General features: G+C 39.9%; 3 protein-coding genes across 5 annotated transcripts; 2 read left to right on the top strand and 1 right to left on the bottom strand.

Annotated features, from left to right (window-relative positions):
• Nucleotides 1–1,078: 1,078 nt before the first annotated feature.
• LOC117807771 (lymphocyte antigen 75-like) lies at nt 1,079–5,224 on the bottom strand (the record flags this gene model as incomplete). The annotated part of the gene is made up of 4 exons (XM_034677176.1): nt 5,194–5,224; nt 5,052–5,090; nt 3,357–3,737; nt 1,079–1,500 (listed from the first exon to the last, which is right to left on the bottom strand). Coding segments are annotated over exons 1-4 (873 nt in total), but the record flags the coding sequence as incomplete, so codon positions are not given.
• A 4,683-nt stretch (nt 5,225–9,907) lies between these two features.
• On the top strand, nt 9,908–17,684 carry LOC117807405 (E3 ubiquitin-protein ligase TRIM39-like). 3 transcript variants are annotated; one of them, XM_034676692.1, is made up of 8 exons: nt 9,908–10,054; nt 12,467–13,057; nt 13,158–13,253; nt 14,678–14,911; nt 16,265–16,412; nt 16,509–16,535; nt 16,819–16,994; nt 17,095–17,684. In XM_034676692.1, exons 2-8 carry the CDS (start codon nt 12,470–12,472, stop codon nt 17,458–17,460), a joined length of 1,635 nt encoding a protein of 544 aa, XP_034532583.1. In that variant the 5' UTR covers nt 9,908–10,054; nt 12,467–12,469; the 3' UTR covers nt 17,461–17,684. The 3 variants fall into 3 exon arrangements, with proteins under 3 accessions (XP_034532583.1, XP_034532585.1, XP_034532584.1); XM_034676694.1 differs by lacking the exon at nt 9,908–10,054 and adding an exon at nt 12,065–12,305; XM_034676693.1 differs by lacking the exon at nt 9,908–10,054 and adding an exon at nt 12,065–12,322.
• A 5,238-nt stretch (nt 17,685–22,922) lies between these two features.
• LOC117807767 lies at nt 22,923–26,016 on the top strand. The gene is made up of 3 exons (XM_034677166.1): nt 22,923–23,196; nt 25,123–25,220; nt 25,894–26,016. Exons 1-3 carry the CDS (start codon nt 22,923–22,925, stop codon nt 26,014–26,016), a joined length of 495 nt encoding a protein of 164 aa, XP_034533057.1.
• Nucleotides 26,017–27,401: the final 1,385 nt, after the last annotated feature.

Genomic DNA, 27,401 nt, shown 5'->3' with positions numbered 1-27,401 from the left:
CATCGTTTCCACCTGTGCCCCATTACCTCATGTCTAAAGGTCTGTGTCTCCCTTTGTCTTAGGCCAGATCGTCGTGTGTTGTGCTGATGTCTAGAGTCCTCCAAATCTACATTTTTCAAGTGTGTTTCTGAGTTTCTTCCAGCTAAGCTGTGATTTTTGGTTTTAGTACTTTGTTTCTTACCTACTCTAATAAAGAGCCTCTCTTTGTTATTTCAACTTAGTCGTGCTTTTGGGTTCTTTGTGACAGTCATTGTCATGGAATAAGAATCAGGACAAGGCCAATCATCATCAATATCAGTGTATTGTGACAGCACTAATGAGAACCCATTTACTAAAGCAAAACTAGCCACCCTTACAGTTCTGTAGTCAACTTTCTTGACACCAAATTACAGTTGTGCTCATAAGTTTACATACCCTGGCAGAATTTGTGATTTTTTTTGGCCATTTTTCAGAGCATATGAAAGATAAGAGAAAAACTTTTTTTCCACTCATGGTTAGTGGTTGGGTGAAGCAAAATTTTTATCAAACAACTGTGTTTACTCTTTTTATATCATAAAGACAACAGAAGCTACCCAAGAAACCATAAATTCTGCCAGGGTATGTAAACTTATGAGCACAACTGTATACATTTTAGCGAGGCTTTTAAATGACAAGAAACTCAAACTGTGCTTTCCCCCCTCTGTTTTAGCCACTTAACATTGATATGTTCCAGCTTGCTTAGGTCAGTGCCCACGTATATTCCACTGCTTTGAAAGCCTTCCCTCAGACTCGTTTTCATATATCAGCAAGTGGTGGGGGGCAAAATTATGGCAACTAGCAGCTGCAAGCAAAGTAGTCATTGTATACAGAAGCACTGAATAGTTTTCTATTTGCTAAAGGAAATGACCTATGGCACTTAAAGTACTTACAGAAGTACAAAGAGCCACATTTAACCTCATGATTGCTGATATTTACCTGGTTTAACAAGGCCTCGGTCACAGCAGGGTCATTCAGGTCGATGGTGGATTTCAGCGCTGTCATCTTGATATGAAACATCTGCTTTTTTTCTGGTGGAAATGTAGTAATTTTCAACTCTAGAGGTGATTAGTAATTTCCCCTGTATCACTGTTAATAGGTTCAAATGAATGCAGAATGGTTCAGAGATAAACAAAAATGACTTACTGTTGTGGCAAACAAAAGGGTGTTTCTCATGACAGTGTGTTTCCACCCACTCTCCAGCATGGTCAGCGTCAAACACGCTGGTAGCACAGCTCTCGGATAAATTTTTCGGGTGTCCGATGACCCAGTTTTGGAAGCCACTGTCTACACCTGCCCACAGGCTCCAGACGTGTCTGAAGAGGCCGATCCAGACAAACCGGTCATCTCCTACCAGCTGCTGGATCTCTGAGTTATCATGGTCGGACCTCACAGCGGCCAGGTCTTGGTGGTTTGCCCTGCAGTAGGTCTGGGCCTGCTTCCAAGTCATCTCTTGGTCAATCATGACATATCCAAGTGAGGAGTCTAAAATGAAATGTAAAATTGATAAAGGTGGACTATCCTCTTTGACTTTTTTGGATGACATTTTTTGTACAACCAACAATCTGAAATTCCTTATTCAAACTTACAATTATATAAAAGAAACAGAACATTTTAATATTTGGAGTCATTGTAGCTTAAAAAAATGTGTTCAGGTCTTAAGTTGATATGCATTAGATTTGTTTAACCCTCCTGTTATGTTTGTCTCTCAGGAACAGCAATAATGTTCCTGGGTCAACTTGACCCGGGGCATATTTAAGTATCCAAAAGTGTCAGAACCCCAAAAAATCCCAATAACCATTTTTTAAAATGTCATTATTAACTCAATTTAAATCAATATTTGGTGCGATGATGTTCTTTAATTCTCACATATCATGGTTCAATGAGGATAATTCACTTGTTTTTAATGAAAATTCATCTTAAAACTTTTTTTAAATGTACATTTGAAAGACCTAAATAAGAAGACAATAGTTTTACATGACAGATTTTGTTTTATTTTATTTTGAATTTTGAATGCATTATTTTTTTAAAGAAGTGATGTTGATAAATTAACACGAGTCACCTCTTCTGTCACATGCTGCCCAGATATTTAAGCTGTTTTTAGCTGGTTTGGAAGGCATTTATTGCCAAAAATGTGAATTGAACCATTTTAATTGTATATGTTGAAGTGGATCATAGATCACTTCTTATTCTCTACTGTTCACTGATCTTACCATATCTCAGTTACTGTGCTGAGGTTTGGGGAAACACCTATAAAAGCTCCCTGCAACCACTGTCAGACCTACAGAAAAGAGCTATAAGAATAGTTCACAATGTTGATTTCCACGAACACACAAATTCATTGTTCCTCAAATCAAAAACACTGAAATTATTTGACCTCATAGATTGTAAAACTGCACAAATTGTGTACAAGGCTAGCAAAAATCTCCTTCCAGGAAATATTCAAAGATTATTCTTTGAAAGAGAGGGGGGTTATAACTTCAGAGGGAAGTTGAGATTAAAGATGATGAGTGTTCGGACCACAAGGAAAAGCTTTTGTATTTCAGTCTGTGGTGTTAAACTATGGAACAGTCTCAGTATGGAACTAAAGCAATGTCTGAACATAATTCAATTCAAGAAGAAGTACAAAGAAATGATTTTAATAAGGTACAAGGAGGAAGACAAGTGTATATAATCACGAGGGGTTTACTTTTGTTTGTTAGCATAAATATGAAGATAATATATGAAGATTTGAAATGTGGGACTGCACTCATATAATGGCAGAAAATAGTGAATAGAGGGGTAGGATTAGATAAGTTTTAAACTTCTTCCTACTCCTTTTCGTACATGTAGAGTGAATTGTTTCACTGCTTGCTAATATTGATTTTGTTTCTTTTGTAAAACTGTTTCTTTTTATTTTATGTTTGTATAACTCTTTCTTCTTTTCTGCTTTTTTTTTAATTGTATTTTTTTTACTTTTACATGTTCGAAATAAAGTCATCAAATCAAATCAAATCAAATCAAACCTATTAAGCCGAGCAAAGACGTTTTATTCTGAAAAATCCTTTTAACATTTTTTTTTTTGGTTTTTCTTTGACTTTTAAAAGGGTCAATTTGACCTGCAACATAACAGGAGGGTTAAGAGGTTTGCTGCAACGTAAAATAGGAAGTTGTCATTGAAGGTCAAAAAGCTCACAAATCAAAACACCCTTTTAACAGATGACACACTGTTTTACTTTACCGTACAGAATCAGACTTTAAGGTTTGTTTATATTTGATCAACTACTTGCAGTGGTATGATGTAGGTTTGTTCAGCTACACAGCTACCCCTTGCTCCAAAACAAACCCAAACTGTTACTCACTGGAGACGTCTCCATCGTAGCAGACAAAGGGGAATGTTGACCCACAGCCGAAGTCATACCAGGTACCTTGTTGAAAAGCAACGCACAGCTTCCCATTTGGTTGTGTGTCATTTGGTTGACCTGAGTGCCAACTCGTAAAGTTAACTTCCACCTTTGCCATTGGGTCATATCTTGACCACTTCCATTTCGAGCGGCCGTCATTCAGGCCGATCCACACTTTCCCCTCGAAACCGCTGCCGACCGCCGCCTTCAGCCGCCCCATGTCCTTTAAGTTGTTGATGGTTGCCAGTGCTGTGTACTTCTCTTTGCAGTACCCTTTGGCGTGATGCCAAGCCTCTGGTTCATCAATGAAGTGGTATTCATGGAGGCATGAGCAGAGTCCTGTTAACAAGGGGGGACAGGTTTACGTGCTGGTGGCGTGATTCAGAACCTTTCAGAAATTTGGGAAAATAATTACACTTCATTTCTTGAGTAAATAAAAAAATCAGGACTAAATGTGAAAATCTGATTCACCCAACTGACAAAACATGCAGCCATTTGCATACACTTCTTCATATTTTCCAACAAGGGTTAAAATTTGAATCTAAATTTGAATGGATGAAAATTGACCATGGGTCCAACAACGTGACCAACAACGCTACAAGTTAGGGATTGATCTTGGTCATGGTCAGTGATAATTTTTTGCATTTATGTGACTCTTAGGGCCCGATCTACTAAATGTTTGCGTGTATAAATACATGTGCAAACTTGATAGCGCACGCAAAGCTTGTGTTTGTTTGCATCCTCCACTAAAACCTCCAACTACATGGCTTCAAACTTCATTTTTTGTTTACAGCCACTCTGCTCTCCAAAACTATCCATGGGGACAGCCGGTAGCACATGCAAAATCCTCATTTAAGGGCGGTCTGTTCCACTTTTGCACTTTTGCAATCATACAATCATAGTAGATCACCTGCAACACGCCTAGAAAAAGCACGTGCAATGTTTTTGTTTGCTCATGCAATATAGCGCTCATTATTTGAGATCTTAGTAGATCAGGCCCTTAGTGTTTGTCTTTAGACAAAAATGCCTTTTGGTTTTAATCACATTTTAATAATTTCTGCCCTTTAGAATTTTAGTCTAGTTTTTGTCAATGAAGCTTTGTTCTATTTTAGCCGTCACTTTCAGACACTATGTTTTCTCACATTTATTCAATGACCTGATCAGATTCTGCTACCGAGGTTGTACAAAGTGTCAAAAATGATCAATGAAATTGAGAATCGAACTCTCAACCAATTCAGCCAGTTACAGAAATGCATTAGGCCAATGGAGTTCTATTATCACTGATGTAATTTTAGCTCATGTCTCATCTCTATCGGTAAAAAAAAAGAAGTTGATCAGCTTGTATCGTCATAACTGTTGTTAACCAATTAACATTGGTTATAATTTAGATAGAATACAGACAACTGATGGGAGACATGTTTTTTTTAAAACTAGTCTAACGTCTTTGTATGTCTAAACTATCCAACCCAGCAGTGTTTGATGTAAGACTTTGAATTTAAACAATCAAATTAGTAAATGCTGCAAAGGCATCCTTTTTTCCTCTGGAAGAAATGGTGACCACTTCAGAGACCATGTGACACTTGTTCCCAAACATACGCATGCTATCAAAGCTTTGCTGAAAACAGACGTCAACACTTACAAATAAAAACTGACCTGAAAACAGAAGAACACACACGATGGCCTCTCCTATACCTAAGGAGGAAACAACATTACTGTCAAAATGATCTTTAAAATAATTCTTGATTACTTGAAATTTCAGCAAGCCATGAAATAGTTGCATTGTTCAATTTCTTACCTGGACATGCTGGCCTCCAAGACAGAGTCATCTTCAAATCCTCCCAAACCTTCCAGTCTAAGTCCACCCAATATTTCAGCTACTAATGAACCAACATCCCAACTGTGCTTTTTTATAACCACTCCTTCATCTTTTCCTTATATCCTCTCTTGACAGCAAATATTCATATTAGAGATGCAAAGCACTAACCATCCCAACTTCTGACACATGTAACGTGATCCCCTGCTCCTTTCTTTTGAGGCACCAGAGACTGAAGCCTCTTTGGATCTTAAACCCTCCTGTTATCCTCAAATTTGACTGAGCTGTGCATTCGTCTATATGTCAACTCAACTCCTATGTTGTGTGAATCATCAATGTCTTCACAGGACAATATTTCCCATCCAACAGTCTAGCAATTATCAATGTTCTCCTGGGAAAGAAATTTCCCCCCTGTCCCATGTTGTTCGACCTACCAGAAGTTCTCACAGTATGACAGGTATGGTGATGTCAGGTTAGGGCCTTAAAGCAGAGGTTGGTTTTCCTTGATAATAGAATTGTTTGTTATAGGGACCTCAGTATCATCCAAAAACAACCAAAACAAATATGTGTTAAAAAGTAGATATTTCTTATGTTTTAAACAGCTATAACAGCCAGGGGTCAAACTGACCCCAGAGAACATGGATGCGTATAAAATTTGTGGAGGAAATTGGAACAAATCCTCATATAAATTTTATGTTTACCCAGTTGTCCCCTTTAAATTAGGAAAAGACATGAAATATGAAGCAAAAATCATATGTTAACCCTCCTGTTATGTTCGTTTCTCAGGAAGAGAAATAATGTTCCTGGGTATTTAATTACCCAAAGTGTCAGAACCCAAACAAAACCCAATAAAAAAAAATTTAATCTCATTATTAACTCCATTACTAACCATTTAAATAAATATTTAGTGCAATAGTGTTCTTTAATCCTCACAGATCATGCTTCAATGAGGATATCTCACTCATTTTTAATGAAAATTCTTATTAAAACTTTTTAAAATGTACGTAGGAAAGACCTAAATATAAATACAACAGTATTGCATGATATAGATTTTGTTTTATTTTGTTGATAAATGAACACGACACCTCTTCTGTCACATGCTGCCCAGATATTTAGGCTGTTTTTAGCTGGTTTGGAAGGCATTTATTGCCTAAAATGTTAAATTAACCATTTTTATTTTATATGTTGATTTCACCTATTCAGCCAAGCAAAGACGTTTCATGCTGAAAAAATACTTTTAAATTTTTTATTTTTAAACTTTAAAAAGGGTCAATTTGACCCACAATATATCAGGAGGGTTAACCGTATTTCTAGAGACATTAAACATTAAATGGGGTCAAATTGACCCCAAAGATAACAGGAGGGTTAAAGCATCTTTGGCTCTAAGACTCAAAATGAAGAATCAAACAGGATTAAGAAGTAGTGTTTAAGTTATTTAGAGTTATTTTATAGAATAAGAGACTGGCATTTTTATGTGTGACAGTATTTGAATAAACACTTTAGTAAAGGTGTCACATGGTTTGTCCATTACGGTGTGAGATGTAATGACAAAGCGATTAAAGTTTAACTGTGTATCCTGCATTGTGTATGGATGGCTTACAAAATGTTTACTGTGTTGTGGTGAGTTCAAAGATGCAAACCAGATGTAAAGCCACATGCAGTCACCTCATTCAAATAGTATGCTAACATGAGGTAACACAGGGTCCCTTGTTTGGCTAAACAAATATACATTCAGGATAAAATCAGGTCAAGAGGACATTAGAATATTATCTGGTTACCTACATAAAGACAGCGTGCATAACTAAGAGATGTGATAGGAAGATAAACACATCAGTTTATGTAGAGCTTCTAAAATAATTGAGCTGCAGTCAAATTAAAAACACAACGTTGGTCCAATTTGTGTGGCAAATCAGACAATATGTGATATTGAATTCAACCAGATGTAAGTTTCAAACAATAATTCAATGAATGTCCAAAAATGAAGGCTAATGTTTGTTCATGAAGTTTTAGGTTTTAATGATACAGTTTGTAGAAACATTGCGATTTGAGGTTCACCGAATTTTAAGTTACCTAAATTTAGTTTCTGTCAGGCTTACAAATTTGAGTCTATGTTGGTTTTTGATGACACTGTTGGTTGCAAATTTCATATCCAACCACATTTTGATGGCTGTATAAAGGAAGAGAGTGATCCAGTCAATCATCCAGTTACAATGGATGTCTGATTTACAGTAAACCAATATCAAATCAAACATTCTTGCCCCCACTGGTGGCCTAGCGGTCTAAGCGCCCCACATACAGAGGCTATAGTCTTTGTTGCAGAGGTTGCTGGTTCGACTCCTGGCCACAACCATTTGCTGCATGTCTTCCCCCTCTCTCTACTCCCCACATTTCCTGTCTCTTTTCAGTTGTACTATCAATAAAGGCAAAAAGCCCAAAAATATAACGAAAGAAAATGTCCCATGCCTGCTGATTTAGCATGCTAACCGAAGCTAACAGTGTCACCGTCTATGGCGTCAACAAGCAGAAGCAAAATGTACCAGGACTCTTTTCTGCGGATGGATTTGACATGACATGACATCTGTCAGTGATCATTCAGGCTCTTGTAATGTCACACATTGACTACTGCAACTCTCTACTGGCAGGCCTCCCTGCATGCACATGTTAACCTCTGCAAATGATCCAGAAGCAGCAGCACGTCTGGTCTTCAACCAGCCTAAGACAGCTCATGTCACTCCCCTGCTCATTTCGCTACACTGGCTTCCAGTTGCAGCTTGCATCAGATACAAAACTCTAATCATGACTTACAAAGCAGTCACCAAAACCGCTCCAGTTTACCTGGAACCTCTCATCCAGGTCTACTGCCCTTCTACGCTCAGCCTCTGAAAAGCGCCTAGTGCTTCAAGCACACAGGCCTCAAAATCACTAGCTGGACTCTTCTCTTCTGTTGCCCCTAAATGGTGGAATAAATTGGTCAACTCCATTCAGATCTGCAGAGTCCCTCTCTACTTTCAAAAGACAGCTAAAGACCAAGCTCTTTAGGAAGCACTATGCACTCAGTTAGACTGTTCTCCACTGTTGTCCCCAGTGGGAGATCATGTCTTCCAGCTACAGTTGACTCACACTGTCCTGCTCTACTCTGGGAATCTGTGTTCAGGTCTTGAGTGACTCAGCACTTGGTACTTTGGTCATTATTGTGGGGATGATAATGGAAAGTCTTAAATGGTTTGGTTGCCTCATTGTAGATGTTCCTTATTTATATATATATATATATAAAAAAATCCTTATTTACTTTTGTGCATTGCCTTTACACTGCTTGGCAGTACCTGCACCCAAATGGACTTGAAGCACTTTGTTACTCTTACTGATCTTGTTTCCTCTTGTCTAGATCTTTGCTTGTGTTGTTCTTGTTCTCGTATGTACGTCGCTTTGGATAAAAGCGTCTGCTAAATGACATTGTAACATTGTATGAGGTGTGATCAGTTTGCTTCTGACACTGCTCATGTTAGTGAAAGTTAATAACTGTCGTCACGGGTTTTTGGACCAATCAGAATTAAGCATCTGACACAGCTGTAAGAAAGCCGAGTCATACATGCAGTCAAAGTGCAGCAAGCAGGTAAAAATGCAGCAGTTTATTCTTGTTATAATTGTGACACGTTCAACAGTCTCATAGCCTACGGTAGGAAACTGTTTGGCAGCCTGCTGGTTTTGCACTTTTGGCTGCGGTAGCGTCTCTGTGTGGGCAGTAGCTGGAAGAGACTGTGGAGAGGGTGAGAGGGAAGCTTTTCCTATGAATGTCTAGTGAATTCAAAGGTTGATATTAACCTAACTTTGAGCTCAGACAGATACCTATTTCAATTGATCCAAAATATTATATCTTTCCAACTTTTATGGCAGATGTTGATTTCTAACAGGAGCTGAAGTTTAAGCCTGCCTCCTGATTAATCTTCAAAAATGTAATCCTTAAATATGAGTTTAACAACAAAGCCTCTAAGCTATCTTGTTCTATCACCATCACATCAAAGCAATGACTTACAACACTTGACAAATATGCATTTTCATGAACTATTATAGTCCGTCAGAGATCATCCAGTTTGTCCTTTATAGGCTTGTAAAAGTTCCCATCACAAGTCTGTCACGTGTTCTCACAACTGAACTTGAGCCACCAGTTTGGGACGAGTGGTTTTGTTCCAGTCATTGTCTGACAGTAAACCACTCTGCTACTCAAAATACAACACTAAATGTTCAGTTTAACGGCTTCTCCCATACTCTAACATAATCCCATTCATAATATTTCTCCAAGCATATGTACCCAAGTTGATAATGCTCTTATCTGAAGCAAAACATGTCACCCACATCTCATTAACAGGGAATATTTACAGTGCAGAGCCGCAGCATTCCCCAGATCTGCTGTGTGTCTTTCAGGTGTGTCGTAACTGGAAAATGTTAACCATTGGACTTAGACGCCACACCCATGAGGCGAACTCAATCCTTCCCTGTGTGAGAACTACTATTATGTCTTCCCATGATTTCATATTCCTACACACACACATGCGCACCAAGTTTGTTCCACATCAGAGCATAATACTGTCAATACAGGAACTAATGGTGGGTTTCAACAAGGTAGTTCCAGTGAAGCAGACAGTCAGCAGAAAGGAGTCCTCTGGGCTCCGGGGAGGGAGGGAGGGCCGGCCTAGCTGATGAATAACTGTGTTGACGTTACATTTTCCTGTTTCACAGCTAGCTCTGTAATGTATTCATAACCATTCATACAGCAGGAGTCACCTGCTCTGCTGCCACTGAGGACAAGAAGTGTGACAGAGCAGCTTTACTAAAAGGAGTACCTGTAAGTATGAGCAATATTAAATAAGAGCTTAACGATATAACTTAGCATGTTGTGAAAGAAAAGTAAAGTTAATCAATTTGTTTAACCTGGACAATCAGCAGTGAGTTTACAAAGTACAGATAAGCTGATTTTGACCCATCCAAGCTTAGTTAAGCTAGCTGTTAGTCACTTCTGTCCAAATCTATGCTAAGCTTTGCTAATATAATCTTACACTAGCTTCATTTTGAAAGCTAAATAAGCTAATTTTCCAAAATGTCAAATTCTGTGTCAGAAAACTAACCTGTTTGTTGAGTATCTCTCTGTCATGGCAGTGGATATGCCCTTTAATTGTCAAACACAAGATATAACATGCTAATTTTACATGTTTTATGGTCGCTAGTAGGCTAATTTTTAACTTTCAGACAATGCTAAGCTAGCTGTTTCTCAATAACTTTATAATTTGTGCTATACAAACTGGTTGTAGCTGTAAAGGTTCATTCCTTTAAACTCTGACTCAGCAGGTGTTTTTTATTACCATTGCGCAATCTCTTTCGCTTTCAAGCCACTTCTTATTCCTGCACCTGTGCTACATTTCGTTAGCTAGCACAGGGGTTCCCAAAGTGTGGATTGGGACCTCCTGGGGGTTTGGGAGACGCAAATGGGGGCATGTGAGATGTCTTCCATAATGTTTCTTTTTTGTTATTATCTAAAAATAGTACATTTTACCAATTATAGTAAATAATATCAACAAAAATAGTAGCTAAATTGAAATAAAACCTTGAAAATAGAAAATGTAATGAATTTTCTGCCTTTCTTTTTGTCAGATGACTCCTAAGTTTAGGGTCAGTGAACAGTTAATTATCAAAAGCATCAATAGCAGCAGGTTTATTCATAACGGCACAGAAAACACAGACACATGCTCATATAGGTAGGGTCATTTTATGCAGACCAGATAAATGAAGCCACATTAAATCACTCTGAGGGACAGTGGGGTTCGCAAGTCTTTGGTACCTATATTTTGGGGGTCACAGGCTGAAAAGTTTGGGAACCCCTGAGCTAGCATAGGGTTTAAGTTGAATTAGCTCTTCAGAAGATTTAAACAGTCCCCTGTCAGTCCTGCACTGAGGTCTTCACATCACTATATAAATTACACGATTGGAAAATACATTTGTTGTTGCTTCGTTAGCTTCCTCCAAATCTTACTGTTTTGTAGCTTAGTGGTAAAACTTTCGTTAGCTTTTTTTTTTTTTAAGTTATATATATTTGGGGGCTTTTTGGCCTTTATTGACAGGACAGCTGAAGAGAGACAGGAAACGTGGGGAGTAGAGAGTGGGGGAAGACATGCAGCGAATGGTCGACCGCCAAGAGTTGAACCGGCAACGAGGACTTTAGCATTGATACGTGGGGCGCTTAGACCGCTAGGCCACCAGCGCCCAGAACTTACGTAAGCTTGGTAGTATCTCCTATTGAAAGAAAAAAACAGGGATCTGAAATACAAAATAACCTGTATTACTAAGTAAATTTAAAAAAATCTGATTCAACTTAATATTAAGAACAATTCTAACATTATATAACACAAACTTATACTCATATTCATCTCCTGTACTAATCAGGGGTAGCTACATTAGCTTAGTTGGCTTTTTATCTCCTTCTCCTTTGCAAAGAAAAAATCAAAATTGTGAAATGTGTGTTTCTTTGTGTATTTCTAAATGGATGGTTGTATATTTATATGTTCCTGGACTCATGTAAACAACATTTTGGCAGCTTTAGCTATGGATGCTACCTGATTAACATTTTAAAAAGTACTGCTAACATGTTTTATGTCGCTAAAATCTTATTTCCTTAATTTTCTTTAGTTTTATTCTGGTAGATTATTTCTGAAATCACTTTCTTCTATTGGGATCAAACAATAATATTGATGAAAAATAATTCACAGACACGTTAATCCAATATATGGGGGAATTAATGCTTTCCTCAGTTTTGTACGTCCTTTGTCTCTTTAAAGTATGTTAGTCTCTCATGTAGCAAGCAGTAGTTAAATTATAACTTCTCTCTTGAATATAATTATAGGATTTTTCCATCAGTAATAGGGTGTTGGTGCACCGGTGTAATCATGTGGATCTTTTCTGTGGGAATTGTGGGTGTGTCTGGTGTGAGTACTAGGCTGAGAAAACATTGACTCATACACCACACACACCAAACAGTGCAGGGTGGACGAGTCCTGATATTCAAGCTGTGCAAAGTTCCATGAACTGACATTCAGAACGAGATTGTAAATATGATTTCAGAGTCAGTTTCCACTTCACTTTTTCCACCATGAACAGAATGGAAAATCTGTACTTCTACCTGTTACTGTTCAAGTTTGTTCAGTTGATGTTAATCTTAACTTGCACTTCCTCCATAAACACCATTTCTGAACTTCCTTCTTTGCAGACAATGGCTTCCTCAGGTAACATGCTACCAGAGAAGCAGTTCCAGTGCACAATCTGTCAGCAGGTGTTTGCAGACCCTGTCACCACTCCCTGCGGACACAACTTCTGCCTCTCCTGCCTCCAGAGTGTGTGGGGCAGCAGTGACGTCTGCCAGTGTCCCACCTGTAACAAATCATTCACGTCTCAGCCTGAAATCAGCATCAACACAGCTTTCAAAGAGCTCGCGGACACATTCAGGAACATCATCGTCAGTTCGTCGGCTTCACCGCTGTCGGCAGCCAAAGCCGGCGATGTGGTGTGTGATGTCTGCGCCGCGACGTCCCTGCAAGTGAAGGCCTTGAAATCCTGTCTGGGGTGCTTGACCTCGTACTGCCAGGCCCACCTGGAGCCCCACCAGAGAGTGGCCACGCTGAAGGTGCACAAGCTGATCAATCCGGTGAAGAACCTGCAGGAGAGGATGTGTAAGAAGCACGACAGGCTGCTGGAGATGTTCTGCAGGGACGAACAGAAGTGCGTGTGTCAGTTCTGCACAGAGACCCAGCACAAAGGTCACCAGGCCGTCACGATAGAGCAGGAGAGCGAGGAGAGGAAGGTACGGGTATCCTTTGTATCAGCAGGAGGGTTGGGAAAGATTTAACACAGCAGTGTTTCCCCAAGGTTTCCATGGTCTCACTCTCTGTTTGTCCTCTCAGGTTCAGATGAAGACGACAGAGGCAGGTTTCCAGCAGATGATCCAGGAACGACTGAGGAAAGTGGAGGAGATCAAAAACTGTATGAAGCTCAGTACGGTCAGTCGTATTAGAAACGTTCATCCTTCTTTGTTGCCATTCCTGTGGATCTGACTTCAGTATTTTAAGTAGTTTGCCTATATTTTATAAACATAACAGAATCATCTCTTGCTGCTTAAAGATAAGAAGGACAAAAGCTGTATGTTTTCTATGGGGCGCCGTTTGGAAAGTTGTGCACACTGAAAACAAGAGCTACAGTTCTCCACATTTAGCTCCAAAACGTCATAAAAATATTGAGTGAATTTTTAAAAGTCACTTTTTTTTTATCACATTTAGAGGAATATATGTGATCTTCTTTACATTTAATTTTGTTGGGAAAAATATGTTTAGTTAAAATCACTGTGGAATCCCAATGCTAAATATAAATGTTAAATATAAATATAAATGTTCAACGTTAAATTTAGATTTTAAATATAAATCTAAATGTTGGATACAAATCTAAATATAAAATATAAATGTTAAATGTTACATATAAATGTTAAATATAAATAATAAATATAAATGTTAAATAGAAATGTTAAATATAAATAATAAATATAAATGTTAAATATAAATGTTAAATATAAACCTAAATGTGAAATATAAATATAAATGTTAAATATAAATGATAAATATTGATATTAATATAAACCTAAATGTTAAAAATAAATCTAAATGTTCAAATGCAAATCTAAATTTAAAATATAAATCTAAATGTTACATATAAATTCAAATGTTAAATATAAACCTAAACATTAAATATAAATACTAACTATAAATATAAATCTTAAATATAAATATAAATGTTCAAAGTTAAATCTAAATGTTGAATCTAAATGTTAATGTTGGATATAAATGGAAATGTTAAAATAAATCTAAATGTTAAATCTAAATGTTAAAATAAATATAAATGTTAAATATAAATATAAATGTTCAAAGATAAATCTAAATGTTGAATCTAAATGTTAATGTTGAATATAAATCTAAATGTTAAAATAAATCTAATTGTTAAATCGAAATCAAAATAATTCTAAATCTTAAATCTAAATGTTATATATACATCTAAATGTTAAATATAAATGTTAAATATAAACACAAATGTTAAATCTAAATGTTAAATATAAATCCAAATGTTAAATCTAAATGTTAAATGTTGCTCTGCAATCCTAAATATTTATCTGATATGCAAACTCACACTGCCGCCTAGCTGAAATACCAAAATAAAAACTTCACAAAGTGATAGAGACTTAGCAATAGCAACTTAGCTTGTGTGTACCATAGACTGGGTAAGTTCTGTCTCTGAGCGTTGTGAAATCTCTTAGTGGTATCCGTAGTTCGTAGATGGAAATCCAGAAGTGCACCGCCTAGGCTTCAAGGAGGGGGGAACCAGGTCTACATTAATTCCCTTGGATATATTAGTGCTAACATTATCGCTCCCCCTCCAGGTGAGCGGAGAGAAGGAGATGAAGGAGAGCGACCGCCTCTTCTCGTCTCTGGTTCGCTCCGTCCAGGAGAGGCAAACTGAAGTGAACACGGAGATCAGAGAGAAGCAGACGGCTGCAGAGAGGAGAGCGGAGGAGCTCACCAACGAGCTGCAGCAGGAAATCAACGAACTGCAGAGGAGGAACGCCGAGCTGGAGGAGCTGGAGAACACCGACGACCACTTGCACCTCTTACAGGTTACCATGAACAACACAGACAAACTTCCTTTAACAGGCAGAAACCTCAAGCAGGACCAGACTCATGTTAGACACACATCTGCTGAGACTGAGTTGGGGTTGGAAAGAGGGATAGAGGGAGATGAAGCGAGAGAGATGATAGTGGTGAGACGGATAGTAGTAGTTGTAGCAGCAGGCCTTCTTCGGCAGCCACTCAGAGGAACCTACGGGACAAGGGAGCTCAGGGACTCCAGAAAGGTCTATGGTTAGTAACTTTAATGGGACAGGAAGACTTAAAGTTTGTGATAGGCAGACAGAAGACAGAGAGGGAAAGACAGGATCCCAGTGTGTCAGTTCCCAGACAGTCTAAGCCAGGGGCGTCAAACTCATTTCAGTTCAGGGGCCGCATACAGCCCAAGTTGATCTGAAGTGGGCCGGACCAGTTAAATCATAACATAATAACCTATAAATAACAATAACTCAAACTGTTTCCCTTCGTTTTAGTGCAAAAGAGTACAAGTGCATTCTGAAATCATCACATTTAATGAACTGTCTTTCTACAAAAACAGATGTTGTATTTTTCACCATGATGAGTCTCATAGTGGGCCAAATATTTGACTCTTTAAGCCCTGAAACCTTCTGCAAACACACCAAACACACAGGTTACCCATTCACCTGACACACAGAGTGTATTGTTTACAGCAAAAGTACAGAGATTATAATAATTAAGAAGGTAAAGTTGATTATGTTGGACCCCTCAGCTCCAGCATGAACAGTTTGCTTGCTGGACAGTGTTGTGTTAGAAGTTAGTGGATCATTTTTTAGAGCTCTAAAAAAAAGTCCCTGAAAAAAACGCCTTTAAGGTGCGCTCCATCAGCTCTATGATTTTATGCAACCCCCAGAGGACAAATTTGAAATAGTAGTTACTTTTATTGAAAAATTGCAGTTAATGTCTTCTCTGTCATTTTTTCCGCGGGCCGGATTGCAACCTCTGGCCGGCCGGTTTTGGCCCACGGGCCGCATGTTTGACATCCCTGGTCTAAGCCTATAGCGGCATAACCAAGAGCTGGTCCAAGCCTGAGCCAGCTCTAACTATAAGCTTTATAGTCTACAAGATCGCTGTCATGACTAATCGATAATGGACTGATCAATAATGGGTACATTTTGAGCTTAAATATGTCACTATTGTTTGATAATGCTGTCTTTGCATAGAAGACATGAGGAAAGAAAATGAACCAAACCTTATCTTTTCCTGTGATGAGGCTTTTATCTTGTTACCTCAAGATTACAACACTTGGAAAGATTTAATTTGTGGTCCTGAGATAATTATTTAAAAACTGAAAGCTCAACAAACATTCGTTTCTCTTCTGGCAGAGGTTGCCCTCTCTCACGTCCCCTCCGCCCAGCAAAGAGTGGAAGGAGATCGGCGTCTATCCTGAGCTCTGTGTGGGGACGACGAGGAAGGCCCTGTCCAAACTGGGCGCCAGTCTACAGAATGAACTGAACACTTTGAAGGGAGAAGGTAACACTGAACTGACCGTACCTGTGGAGAGCTCCGGCATTAATTACATCTGATGACGATGCAAAAAACTGACTGGAACTTTAATCTTCCTTTTAGAGATGAAGAAGATGCAGAAATATGCAGGTAAGACCAAACTGTTTACATTCATTCACCAATCATGTTGAAATTGCATTTGTTAAAGATCTGTGAAAACTACAGAATAATGAGTATTTGGATGTAAAAACACATTTCAATGAATCTCCTAAAATCAGTTCATTTGTGATCAGATCAGTGTGTTTGTTGTGAGAAGGCTGATCAGTCCGCATTTAAATTTAAGGATAGGTGAGGAAACAAGTGTTCCCTGTAGGAGTGGTAGGGTCTCTTCCTTTTGATTGATCTGTTTGATCTGTTTTCATGTACTCTGTAGTTGATGTGGTTTTGGACCCAGACTCTGCCCATCCAAACATCGTCCTGTCGGCTGATGGAAAGCAGGCAGGCCGCGGAGAGCTGCTTTACATTGTGCCTGATAACCCCCAACGCTTCGACCCCGTCATCTGCGTGGTGGCCAAGAGAGGCTTCCTATCGGGGAGGATGTACTTCCAGGTCTTCATCCATTATTTATTCATTCATGAACACTGTTATAATGCCGCTAAACTTTAAAGTGACTGATCAGTACTCCACACTCTGTTCTGTCATCATTCAGGTTGCAGTGGGAACAAAAACCTTCTGGGATCTTGGCGTGGTCAAAGAGTCCGTCAACAGAAAAGGGATGATCACCTCCAAGCCGGAGAACGGGTACTGGACTGTGCGGCTGAGGAACGGGAATGAGTATCGCGCTCTGGACTCCCCTTCGGTCCTTATCTCCCTCAAAGGGCAGCCACAGACCGTGGGAGTGTTTGTGGATTACGAGGAGGGGATCGTGTCATTCTTCGATGTGGACAGAAGGTTGCACATGTACACCTTCACCGGGTGTTTGTTCTCAGAGAGGATCTTCCCCTTCTTCAGCCCGGGGGTTTGTGATGAAGGGAAGAATAAGGCGCCTCTGATCATCACAGCTGTTAGTCATTAGACGTAGACCGAGTCCTGTAAAGACCCAGAAAACTGGTCTGAAGTATTGCTTTGTCTTTGTCTGAATCCCTTCAGTATAAACATCAGCAGATTGTAATACCCCACAAAATGACAGGTGTACCATTTTTCCCTTTCAACACCTAGATCCAGAACGGTCACCTCCTGCCCCCTGCTGTCACTGGGATTAACTTTTCTTTGCTTAACGTGTTAAAAATGTTTCCCTCACATCTTTTCTGGCCTAAAGTAATTTTTAGCAACCATAGTAAACATCATTACTGCGTTAGCTTCTGTTTTGAAGAAGAGTTCACATTTAAAGGGGCTTTTAAATGATGCCTCTGTTTATCGTAGTGATGCAGTGATGGATACCCGTACCTAGGGCAGGGCAATAATTCGATAACAATAATTATCGTGGTATAATTTTTCTCAATATAAATATCACAAATGTTCAATAAAAGTTTGATGTATTTAAACCTGTAATTACACCCCCCCAACCACTGGAAAGGGAGGGGCGCTAATGAGCCTTAAACACAAGTTGACACACAACATTAGACAGAAGAAGAAGACGGCATTGAACACCCAATCATGTCGCAGGGTGAGAGGTAGGCGGGGCTTAAAGACGTTTGGTGAAAGAAAACTTACACATATGACTTAGCACTGTCAGAAATGATGGATTCAATAAGTTTATCTGTGAACTAAATCCAGATACTTACAAACCGTCTTCAACTTTCACTCAGGACCAAAAATCTAACTTTGAATTCAAATGAAATAAGGATTTGATATTTATCGTGATAATTATTGGTATTGACTGATAATAGATATTTTATTGTGATAACATAATTTCCAATATCGCCCAGCTCTACCTGTACCTGCATTATCAGGCTGTATTGGAATCAGTTTAGTCAGAACAATTCTTCACACGACACAAACATTTTCACACAAATATGAAAAGATGCTGCTGATTTTTTTACACGATTGTCTTTCATTGGATTGGTGGTTGCCAAAGCGAGGGGTTGGGACCCCCTGGGAGGTCGCATGACACTAGTTGGGGGTCGTGAGATGTCCAACATTTTTATTTCTATTTATTTCTAAGCAATCCAAAGTTGCATATTTTACAAATTATTCTAAAATTATAGACATAAATATAACTTTAAATGAAATACCTTTCATTTGGGGGTTTCAGGCTGAAAAGTTTGGGAACCCCTGCATTAGATGACAGTATTTTTAAAATACATTGAAAGTAATCCTGTTCATAGTTTTCAAAGCAAACCATACGTGTGCGCCAAGACCTCTTCACCATAAACTGTAAATAAAAATGGACAGTGTTGCTCCACCTTTTCCCCGATCCAGGGCGCAGCCATTGTGCAGCCAGAGTCTGGGAAGCCACAGAATTTCCGTGTTGCCATGGTAATTTCTATGTTGCCACGGTAACGAGCTCCACCCAACAGCGTAGTGTCACAAGATCCTATGGAGTTTCCCTCTACGGCAGCTGTCAATCAAAGCAAACCCGGATGTAAAACCCCGTTTTTTAAACTCTGATAACTAACGAAAAAGAAACTTTTCAGAAAAATGAGGCCTTGAACACAAAACAGTCAAATACTAACTACATATCACCACAGCATACGGATGTGAGAAACATTCGTACGACGTGTATTTATTTTTTAAAGTTTGACTGCAGCCCCATTCAAATGAATGGGGGAGACAGAGTTTTTGACCTATACTGCAGCCAGCCACCAGGGGGCAGACGCTTTGCTGGAAGCTTCACTTCCAGCCGAGCAAGCTGAACCCCTGGTTCTACTGCATGTTAACATACCTGAAGTACATCAGGACCCCTGAAAAACATGCTCTACATTGTATGTGCTCTGTTATGTTTGAATATAATACGAGGAGTCAATATGAGTATTTTTCATGGAGGGAGTACACATTAAAGTTCTGTATTTATGTACTTTGAAATTACACCAAAATGTACACAATTGTAAGTCAAATCAAAACCACTTTATCGCCACTGTACAATAAATGTTTGTATGAAGAATTGATGAATGTTGATTCATCACCACACCTGTATGAAATGATACCTGACATGTTAATTGTCGTGTTGTGAACCCACCGGGCTGAGGATTGTATTACTCTTTGTGTTTGCAGTCCAGGTCTTAAATGTAGACATCATATTGATATTCAGGAGGTGCTTGTTTACTTTTTATCATCATTTGAAGACATCTTATTTTGTGTTTCTCCGATGATTTGTTTCTGGAATAAAGATTGTTTACTTGTCTACAACCTTCTCTGTTTTGCAAACCCTTTGCATTCGTCTCTGCTGAGCTGCAGTCTTTTCATGTGCTTTGCATTCTTAGAGGCTGTGTTCTCGGTCATGCAAGGAGAATAACAACAGGAAAAAAGTCAGTCCTAAGTTCAAACTGTGCTTCACAGGCGAGTGTTCTCAGAGAGTTCTGAACTCCATCCTGTTGAAACAGACATGGAAATATGACTCATCGGTGTGTCTGTAGCTCATGTTTGCATAAAGGCTGTAGAACAAGCTTCACAGCCTCATAAAGCTGTCATGGCTAATGGGTTAGCAAACAGCTGCCTAGTTAAAGAGCAGCATTAGCATTCATCTTAAGTCGTATTCCAAGCTTCAAAGTGGACACAGGGCAAATAAACAACTGCAAACTGATTATAGGAAAAGTAAATATAATAAATGTTTTTTTCAGGAGGGTGACATCAGGTCTTTGTTAATGCTAAGTTGTATCAAGGTGAATTTTTTCTATAACTCGTCATTTTCAAAGATATTAATATTACAAGTTTTGCAACCCTCTGGCTACAAGAATTGAGTCCAATGTGGAAGTGTGTAAAACTGCAGTTCCATGAGTGTCCACTAGAGGCTTGCTCCAGAAGTACTGGAGACCACATACACACAAATTCAAAATAGCCGATCTTTACAGCAAAAATAAACATGTTTACAGCCTGGTACAGAAATAAGTGTAGTCTGGATAGCTTTCTTGATCGGCACACACTGTACGGGTTGTAAGATATTAAGATTACGAGCCTTCCAAGAGAGGCACAGCTGACTTGATTGACAGGTGGGAATGCTGTAGCTGTTGGCTAGGAGGCTCAAAGCCCGCCTCTTTACGTCACACTCGCTCGACAGCAGTTATGAGTTCAGCATTTCCAATATGGCTCCTGCCTCAAAACAGCGGTTCAGAAACAGATAGGTGACGTCATGGATACTATGTACATTATTTAGACAGTCTAAGGTTTTGCATAATTAAGGGTATGGCTGATTTGACTGTCTGGCGTTCACTCTGTACAGGCCTGCCTTACCTCTGCCTCTTTGTGTCTTGCTAGGTCAACCAACATTAGTTTGAGTCAGCATTTCCAATATGGTGACCGCCAACGATAGGCTTCAAAACTCTGTGACATCACAGAGACTACGTCCATGTTTTATACAGTCTATGAGCGAGTGGCGATAAAACTGGAAGATATAATTTCCTGCCAAATACTCAGCATATGTATAGAATATATTTTAAAAGATGCAAACTAGAGACATTTCTACATTCTATAACTGTAATTTATTTTATTGTATTACCCATCTCTCTTACCGATTGTGTAAGACGCTTGACTCTGATTGGTCAAAACCCTTTGACAGAAGCTTTGCCCTCGTCGTAGGTTCGATTCCAGCCTCAACCATTTCTTGCATGTCCTCCCCCACTCTTTACTCCCCACATTTCCTGTCTCTCTTTAGCTGTCCTATTCAATAAAGGCAAAAATGCCCAAAAATATAACTTAAAAAAAAACGTGACAATGGTTATTAACTTTCACTTAAATGAGCAACACCAGAGGCAAACTAATCACACGTCATGTCAAATCAATCCAAGGAAAGGGGTTCTGGCACATTTTGATTCTGCAAGTTGACACCATAAACCATAAGGTGAGACAAAACCGTTAAAAGGGTTCAAAGTTGTGACATTTGCCTCGTTTACTTTTAAAGGTGTGTGAACCGCAGAGCTCAGACAAGAAGGAGAGCTGAATGAGGACGGTTTCATGTTAAATCCACCTCAACAGGCAGATAAGAATCCATCACCATGGAACGCTGACTGACGAGGAATCACTGGGACTATTTCTCTGAAAAAAGAAGAGATCTATGTTTATAAACGCGGCTTAAGATAATGTTTGTTGTGATTTGGCACTATACAAATAAAGATTGATTGATTGAAGTACAAAGCCTTTAGTATCTGTCACTAAGAGCAATCAAACTCACATAGTGCATTGTCTTTATCATTGCTAAAGGCCACTAAAATATACCCTCCCTGAGTCTAAGAGAGTCGTGTCCTTGGAGGGAAGTTGGTTTTGCATCTGTAAGACAGGGAAATTTCTAAAAGGATTAAGTGTAGGTAACCTGTTTTGAATGTATTTGGGGTACGTTGATTTAAAATGTAAAAGACGGAATCAAGACACCAGGTAAAAGAGCAGGCTGTATTCAGTTTGTCCCATAAGAGATCTCCTGCTTCCTCGCTCACAGGTGAGTGATATTCTTACGGCTACGAGAGAATATTGCTGATGATTTCAAAAACAGTTTCTGAATCTGCTGCAGATAAAAACTCTTGATTCTCAAAACACAAACCATGGAGGGGAGAATTTTATGCATTGTGGTACTTGCAGGTGAGGTATTTATTAAATCAAATCTGTATCATTTTCAAATGTGCAAACAAAAATTAGGCTCTAAATCTTTTGTTTTCTGCATGGTCGGCAGGTCTGTACACTTTTGCGTCCTGCCTTCATCATCGAAAACATTACTTTGTCAACAAGAAGACAACCTGGAAGGAAGCTTTGACATATTGCCAAAAAGAACACACTGATTTGGCCACTATCAGCGACCAGAAGGAGCTGGAGGACCTGGCAGGTCTGATTGGGTCTGGTGTTACAGAAGCCTTCGTAGGTCTAAGAAAACAGTGGGCCTGGACCCGGTCAGACGCTGGCGACCACAAAGAGGGAGAACCAGCCTTCCAAAACTGGGTAATGGATGCTGGAAATGATAACTGTGTGGTCATGAGACTTGATGGAATGTGGTTGACTCATCCATGCAGCAACAAGCGTACATTCTTCTGCTACAACGGTAAGACGTGTTGGATGGTATATTTTAATGGATATATAAATTGTATTATTATTTATACTCTCTGATATTTTAAGTCCAACCCAGTTGGATGATTTCCAATGCAGCTGCATTGTTACCCAGCTGAAACTTTGGTTATTAAGCATGCTCTGATGATGCTTTTGCTTCTGATTTTTCTCCCGATGTCCAAAAGTTGACCAATTTGTATGGTGCATGACTTAATGAGAATCAAACAAAGTACAAAATCAGTCGTGCTGTTGTCGTTCACAGGGTCCACTACAAACATTTCTGAAAGATTTGTTTTGGAGAATGTCCCCTTAAACTGGACACAGGCTCGGGCGCACTGCAGGGGACGGCAAATGGTGCTGGCCAGAGTGCGCGACAAGCTTGACAACCAGGAGCTGAAAAAGCTGCTGGACAGCATGCCAAAGTACAGGTCCTGGTCCTGGATAGGGCTGACTCGGTCCTTCTTGCTGTGGTCCGATGGGAGTGAAGCCACATTCACACCCTGGAAACCACTTCAGGCCTTGAACAATAAATTGGCTCGCTGTGGTGTGCTTCAGGTCAACAGTAACTCTCTTGGAATGACAAACATCAACTGCTATCAAAAAAGGGCCTTTTTTTGCTACCAGGGTAAACAACTCTTTCTGTCATCATACGTTATCATGTTTATTCTCGCAATGTCAGTTCATGACTCTTACCCCCTGAACACTTGAGAAATTAAGGACCATCCTTAGCCTGTGAAGGTTCTCAGTCATCCAGGTATTGGTATTTCAAAGCTTGATCCCACAAGGCAACTGGACTCCTAAAGCTCTAAACCTCAACCACTTGATTCGAACCTCTTGGAGGAGAGATGAAACGTCTTCAAGAATTTCTACCAAGTCCAGTTAACTTTTAGGATCAACCTTTGGAAGACTATCCTTTGGTTTTGATTACTTTAACATCAAAAGTTCAGAGGTTTCTATATGTCAAATATACATGCTACTCTATAAACATCAGTTTAGCTGAAAGTGGTTGAATGCTAATGATAGTTGTTTTGAAGGTTTGGTTATTATAAAATATAATGCTTTGAAATGAAACATGGCCCGCTGTTATCCAGCTTCCAATCCTAGAGATATGTCGAGGGCTGCATCCTTCAAGGGCGGACTTATAGGTGACATATCATGTAAAAAACGACTTTTTAATGGTCCTCTACCTGAAATATGTGTCCCTGGCATGTCTACCAACCCCCCGAGAATGAAAAAAATCCATTCTGCCCCTGTTCCGATTTCTCCACCTTTCTGTAAATGTGTGCTGAAATGAGCCGTTTCAGTTTTCAGTGTTTTTGTCACAACAACAATATCCGGTCTGTAACGGAGTCAGAGCTCAGAGCTTGTTCAGTCCATAGACTGTATAAAATACAACTCAACCCCTCCTCTGTTTTTCATTCCCTGCACACGTGTGCTAACAAGGAGCTTAGGAGGGAGGCATGCTAGTTGTAGGCTGTCTTAATAAACGCAAAGGTCGGTTTTACTCCCCACGTCTGCAGATTTGAAGATCTAGTGGATGATTTTTATTTTTCATGGAAAAGTGCTTAGTTAGCATAGCCACATAGCTACATGTTCGTAGCTGTGTACCAAGACACACGTTGACATACTGACAAATAAAACAACAAGAAACACTAAATCTGTGACCAATGGTTCAGAAAGGTCCTGCTGCGGGCGCAATCTCCGTCAGGATCAGATTCTGGATCAGATTTAGAGGGTTGAAGTAACGCGGGTCTCTGAGCAGCCGTGTATGTTCAGCCAACATGGAAACATTAGATCAACGTGCTGGAGAGCGGAGGCCACACCCACTTCCTGAGGGGGCGTGGTCAGAGAGAAAATAGCCTGTTCTGAGCCGGGCTGAGAAAGAGAGTTTTTCAGGCAGACCAAAATCAGATTTCAAAGTGGTTTTTTGAGCATAAACTTTAAAGACATGTTTTGGGGACCTCTGAGACCAATATTTATTGATGAAAAAAGCGTGATATGTCACCTTTAAAGCTGCTGTTGATAGTCGTGATATAAACATCAGTTCGGAGAGAGATTTTGAATGTGAGCTCCCGTAAACCCGCCCACAAATGATTGTTGTGCGCGTTCTATGAGGAGGAAGTGGCTTCCCAGCCAATCAGGACGACAGACGGTCGGGGAGTAGCTCTGCTTAGTCTGTGATAACGGGAACGAGGGGATTGATACATTGCTTGATACAAAGGCAACTGAAAACACAGAGATTTCGCCTTAATCTCAAATTACTTCACTTACAGATGAGTAATGATGGGTATTATGACCTTTACTCCAAACCCAGCAGAAAAAAAGTACATTTTTTTACACCATTCCTACCAACAGCAGCTTTAAAATGACTGAGTAAACTTTTAAGTTCCAGTATTTGGTTCTAACTCGATCAAACAGCTGAGGATACCAATGTTGAAAAATTTCTAATCTTAGCTATTGAGAGAATAAGCTTTGAGTTAGATCGGTCGGTCTGTTCAGGGTAATAAAAAGGTCTTAAGAAAGAAATTATTCCCTCTCATATATATCCCAGCTCCGATCCGGAAACACCTGGTGAGACTGACGCTGACCACGGACGGCTCCTCTCTGAACATGTCAGCCCCAGCTGTGCAGGAGGCCATCTTGAAATGGGTGACTGCCACTTTCCACATTAAACACCTGATAGATTCTTTGTGTCAACGTACCGGCATGTGTATGGTCCTTAATTAAGCTAATGCTATTACAGTTTGTGGCTTAATGATATGTATCTAAATGTAATGGGAAGGGCTATTTTTCCCATTTAGATAGATAGATAGATAGATAGATAGATAGATAGATAGATAGATAGATAGATAGATAGATAGATAGATAGATAGATAGATAGATAGATAGATAGATAGATAGATAGATAGATAGAAACTTTATTAATCCTTTAGGAAGATTCCCTCAGGAAATTCAGATTCCAGCAGCAGGTAACACCAGAGGACAGAAAAAACAGCACGCAGATATCAAAGATAAAAAAATCACAGGTTATATACACAGTACAGTTCACAGTAGCAGCAATATACAAGTCTAAAAAGGAATACCGGTGCAGGTTTATAATAAAATAGCAGCAGCAATAATAAATAGATTGATAATTAACTATAAATAATGAGTAGTGCAAGCTTGTTTGAATTGTGTTGTGGTCAGTTCAGTTAAGACTATTTTTCTCCCCCCAATCCTCTGTCCTCCTCTCGCCCCCCCTCCTCCCTCCAAGTGAGGAGTTATAAAGTTTAATTGCACGAGGAACAACCTTTAACCTGTTTTTAACTTTTCTCTTTCAAAGGTGGAAAAGACGCTGAGAGATCAAGGAAAATCTGAACATCTGAAACTGAGCTGGACCAAACCTCCAGAGAAGGTCGAAAACACGAAACAGGACAAAAGCGAAGAAGGCATGTGCCGTCCGTAATGAATATGGACACTTCTGTACATTTCTATGAATTAATCAAATCTTAAAAATAATAAAATAATTTATAGGACTTATTTAGCGCTTCTCTGGGTATCTAAAGACACTTTAAATAAAGTGCAAAAAAATAGAATAGAGAATAAATAAAACGAGGTGGGGAGGGAGTGGGGTCATGTGTTTTTGGAACAGGAAGGTCTTGAGGTGGTTTTTAAATGATTGAAGTGAGTCAGAGTTGTGGATGTGCGGAGGGGAGAGAGTTCTAGAGAGTCGGGGCAGCGATGGCAAAGGCTCTGTCCCCCAAGGTGCGCCGCTTGGACTTGGTGATAGGGGACGGGAGATTAGCACCTGAGGATCTGAGGCAGCTAGATGTGGAGTGGGGTTTAAGGAGGTTGGTCAGGTATGAGGGGGCGAGGTTGGTGAGGGCTTTGTAGGGGATGAGCAGGATCTTGAAGTTGATTTGGTGCGGTATGGGGAGCCAGTGGAGGTGCTAAAGGATGGGTGTGATGTGATGAGCTCTGGAGCGGGAGTGGATGAGTAACTGGGCAGCTGAGTTTTGGACAGGTAGTAGTTTTTGGAGGTCAGGCGTGGTAGTCCAGTCTGGAGGTTGTGAAGGCGTGGATGAGAGAGAGGATCTGAGGCGTGTAATGTTACAGAGATGGAAGACGGATGTTTTGGTGATGTTTCTGATAAGGAGTGATGGTTTTGGTGGAGAGCTGGGTATCATCGGTGTAGCGGTGAAAGTGCAGTCATGGTGGGGTATGATGTGTCCGAGGGGGAGCATGTAAAGGATGAACAGGAGGGGACTAAGCACTCAGCCTTGGGGGACACCATGTGTGATGGGGGGGTTGTACTGGAGGTCCGTGAAGGGAAGGCCGTAGAGGATGCTGGGGACAGTAGTCCAGTCTGGAGGTTATGAAGGCGTGGATGAGAGAGAGGATCTGAGGCGTGCAATGTTACGGAGGTGGAAGAAGGATGTTGTGATGATGTTTCTGATGCGTGGTTTGAAGGAGAGAGCGGGATCAAGGATGATACCGAGGTTACTGACAACTGGGGAGGGTGTGACAGGGGAGGAGGATTTTGGGGCCGTAGTTAAGTTTGAGGAAGTTGTTTCTCATCCAGTTTTTGAGGTCCATGAGGCAGTTTGTGAAGATGGAGAGGATGGTAGGAATGATGCTTTTTGTGGAGATGTAGAGCTGCGTATCATCGGCGTAGCAGTGAAAGTGTAGTCCATGGTGGCGTATGATGTTACCAATGGGAGCAGGAGGGGACCAAGCACCGAGCCTCGGGGGACACCATGTGTGGCGGGTGGTATGGGATTTGCTGTGATTGATGGAGATGTATTGAGGTCTGTCTGGGAGGTAGGAGACTAAATCATGCTTATTCACATA

This window comes from Notolabrus celidotus, chromosome 23, assembly GCF_009762535.1.
Source record: "Notolabrus celidotus isolate fNotCel1 chromosome 23, fNotCel1.pri, whole genome shotgun sequence".
Lineage (NCBI taxonomy): Eukaryota > Metazoa > Chordata > Actinopteri > Labriformes > Labridae > Notolabrus > Notolabrus celidotus.
Note: the sequence above shows the minus strand (reverse complement) of the source record. Positions and strands in the feature narration are given on the sequence as shown.

Coding starts and splice junctions, on each gene's coding strand:
- LOC117807405 (XM_034676692.1), top strand. CDS start 12,470: ATGGCTTCCTCAGGTAACATGCTACCAGAGAAGCAGTTCCAGTGCACA. Junction 13,058..13,157: donor AGGAGAGCGAGGAGAGGAAG/GTACGGGTATCC, acceptor TTGTCCTCTCAG/GTTCAGATGAAGACGACAGA. Junction 16,413..16,508: donor GAACACTTTGAAGGGAGAAG/GTAACACTGAAC, acceptor TCTTCCTTTTAG/AGATGAAGAAGATGCAGAAA.
- LOC117807767 (XM_034677166.1), top strand. CDS start 22,923: ATGGTGCTGGCCAGAGTGCGCGACAAGCTTGACAACCAGGAGCTGAAA. Junction 23,197..25,122: donor GGCCTTTTTTTGCTACCAGG/GTAAACAACTCT, acceptor TATATATCCCAG/CTCCGATCCGGAAACACCTG. Junction 25,221..25,893: donor AGGAGGCCATCTTGAAATGG/GTGACTGCCACT, acceptor TCTCTTTCAAAG/GTGGAAAAGACGCTGAGAGA.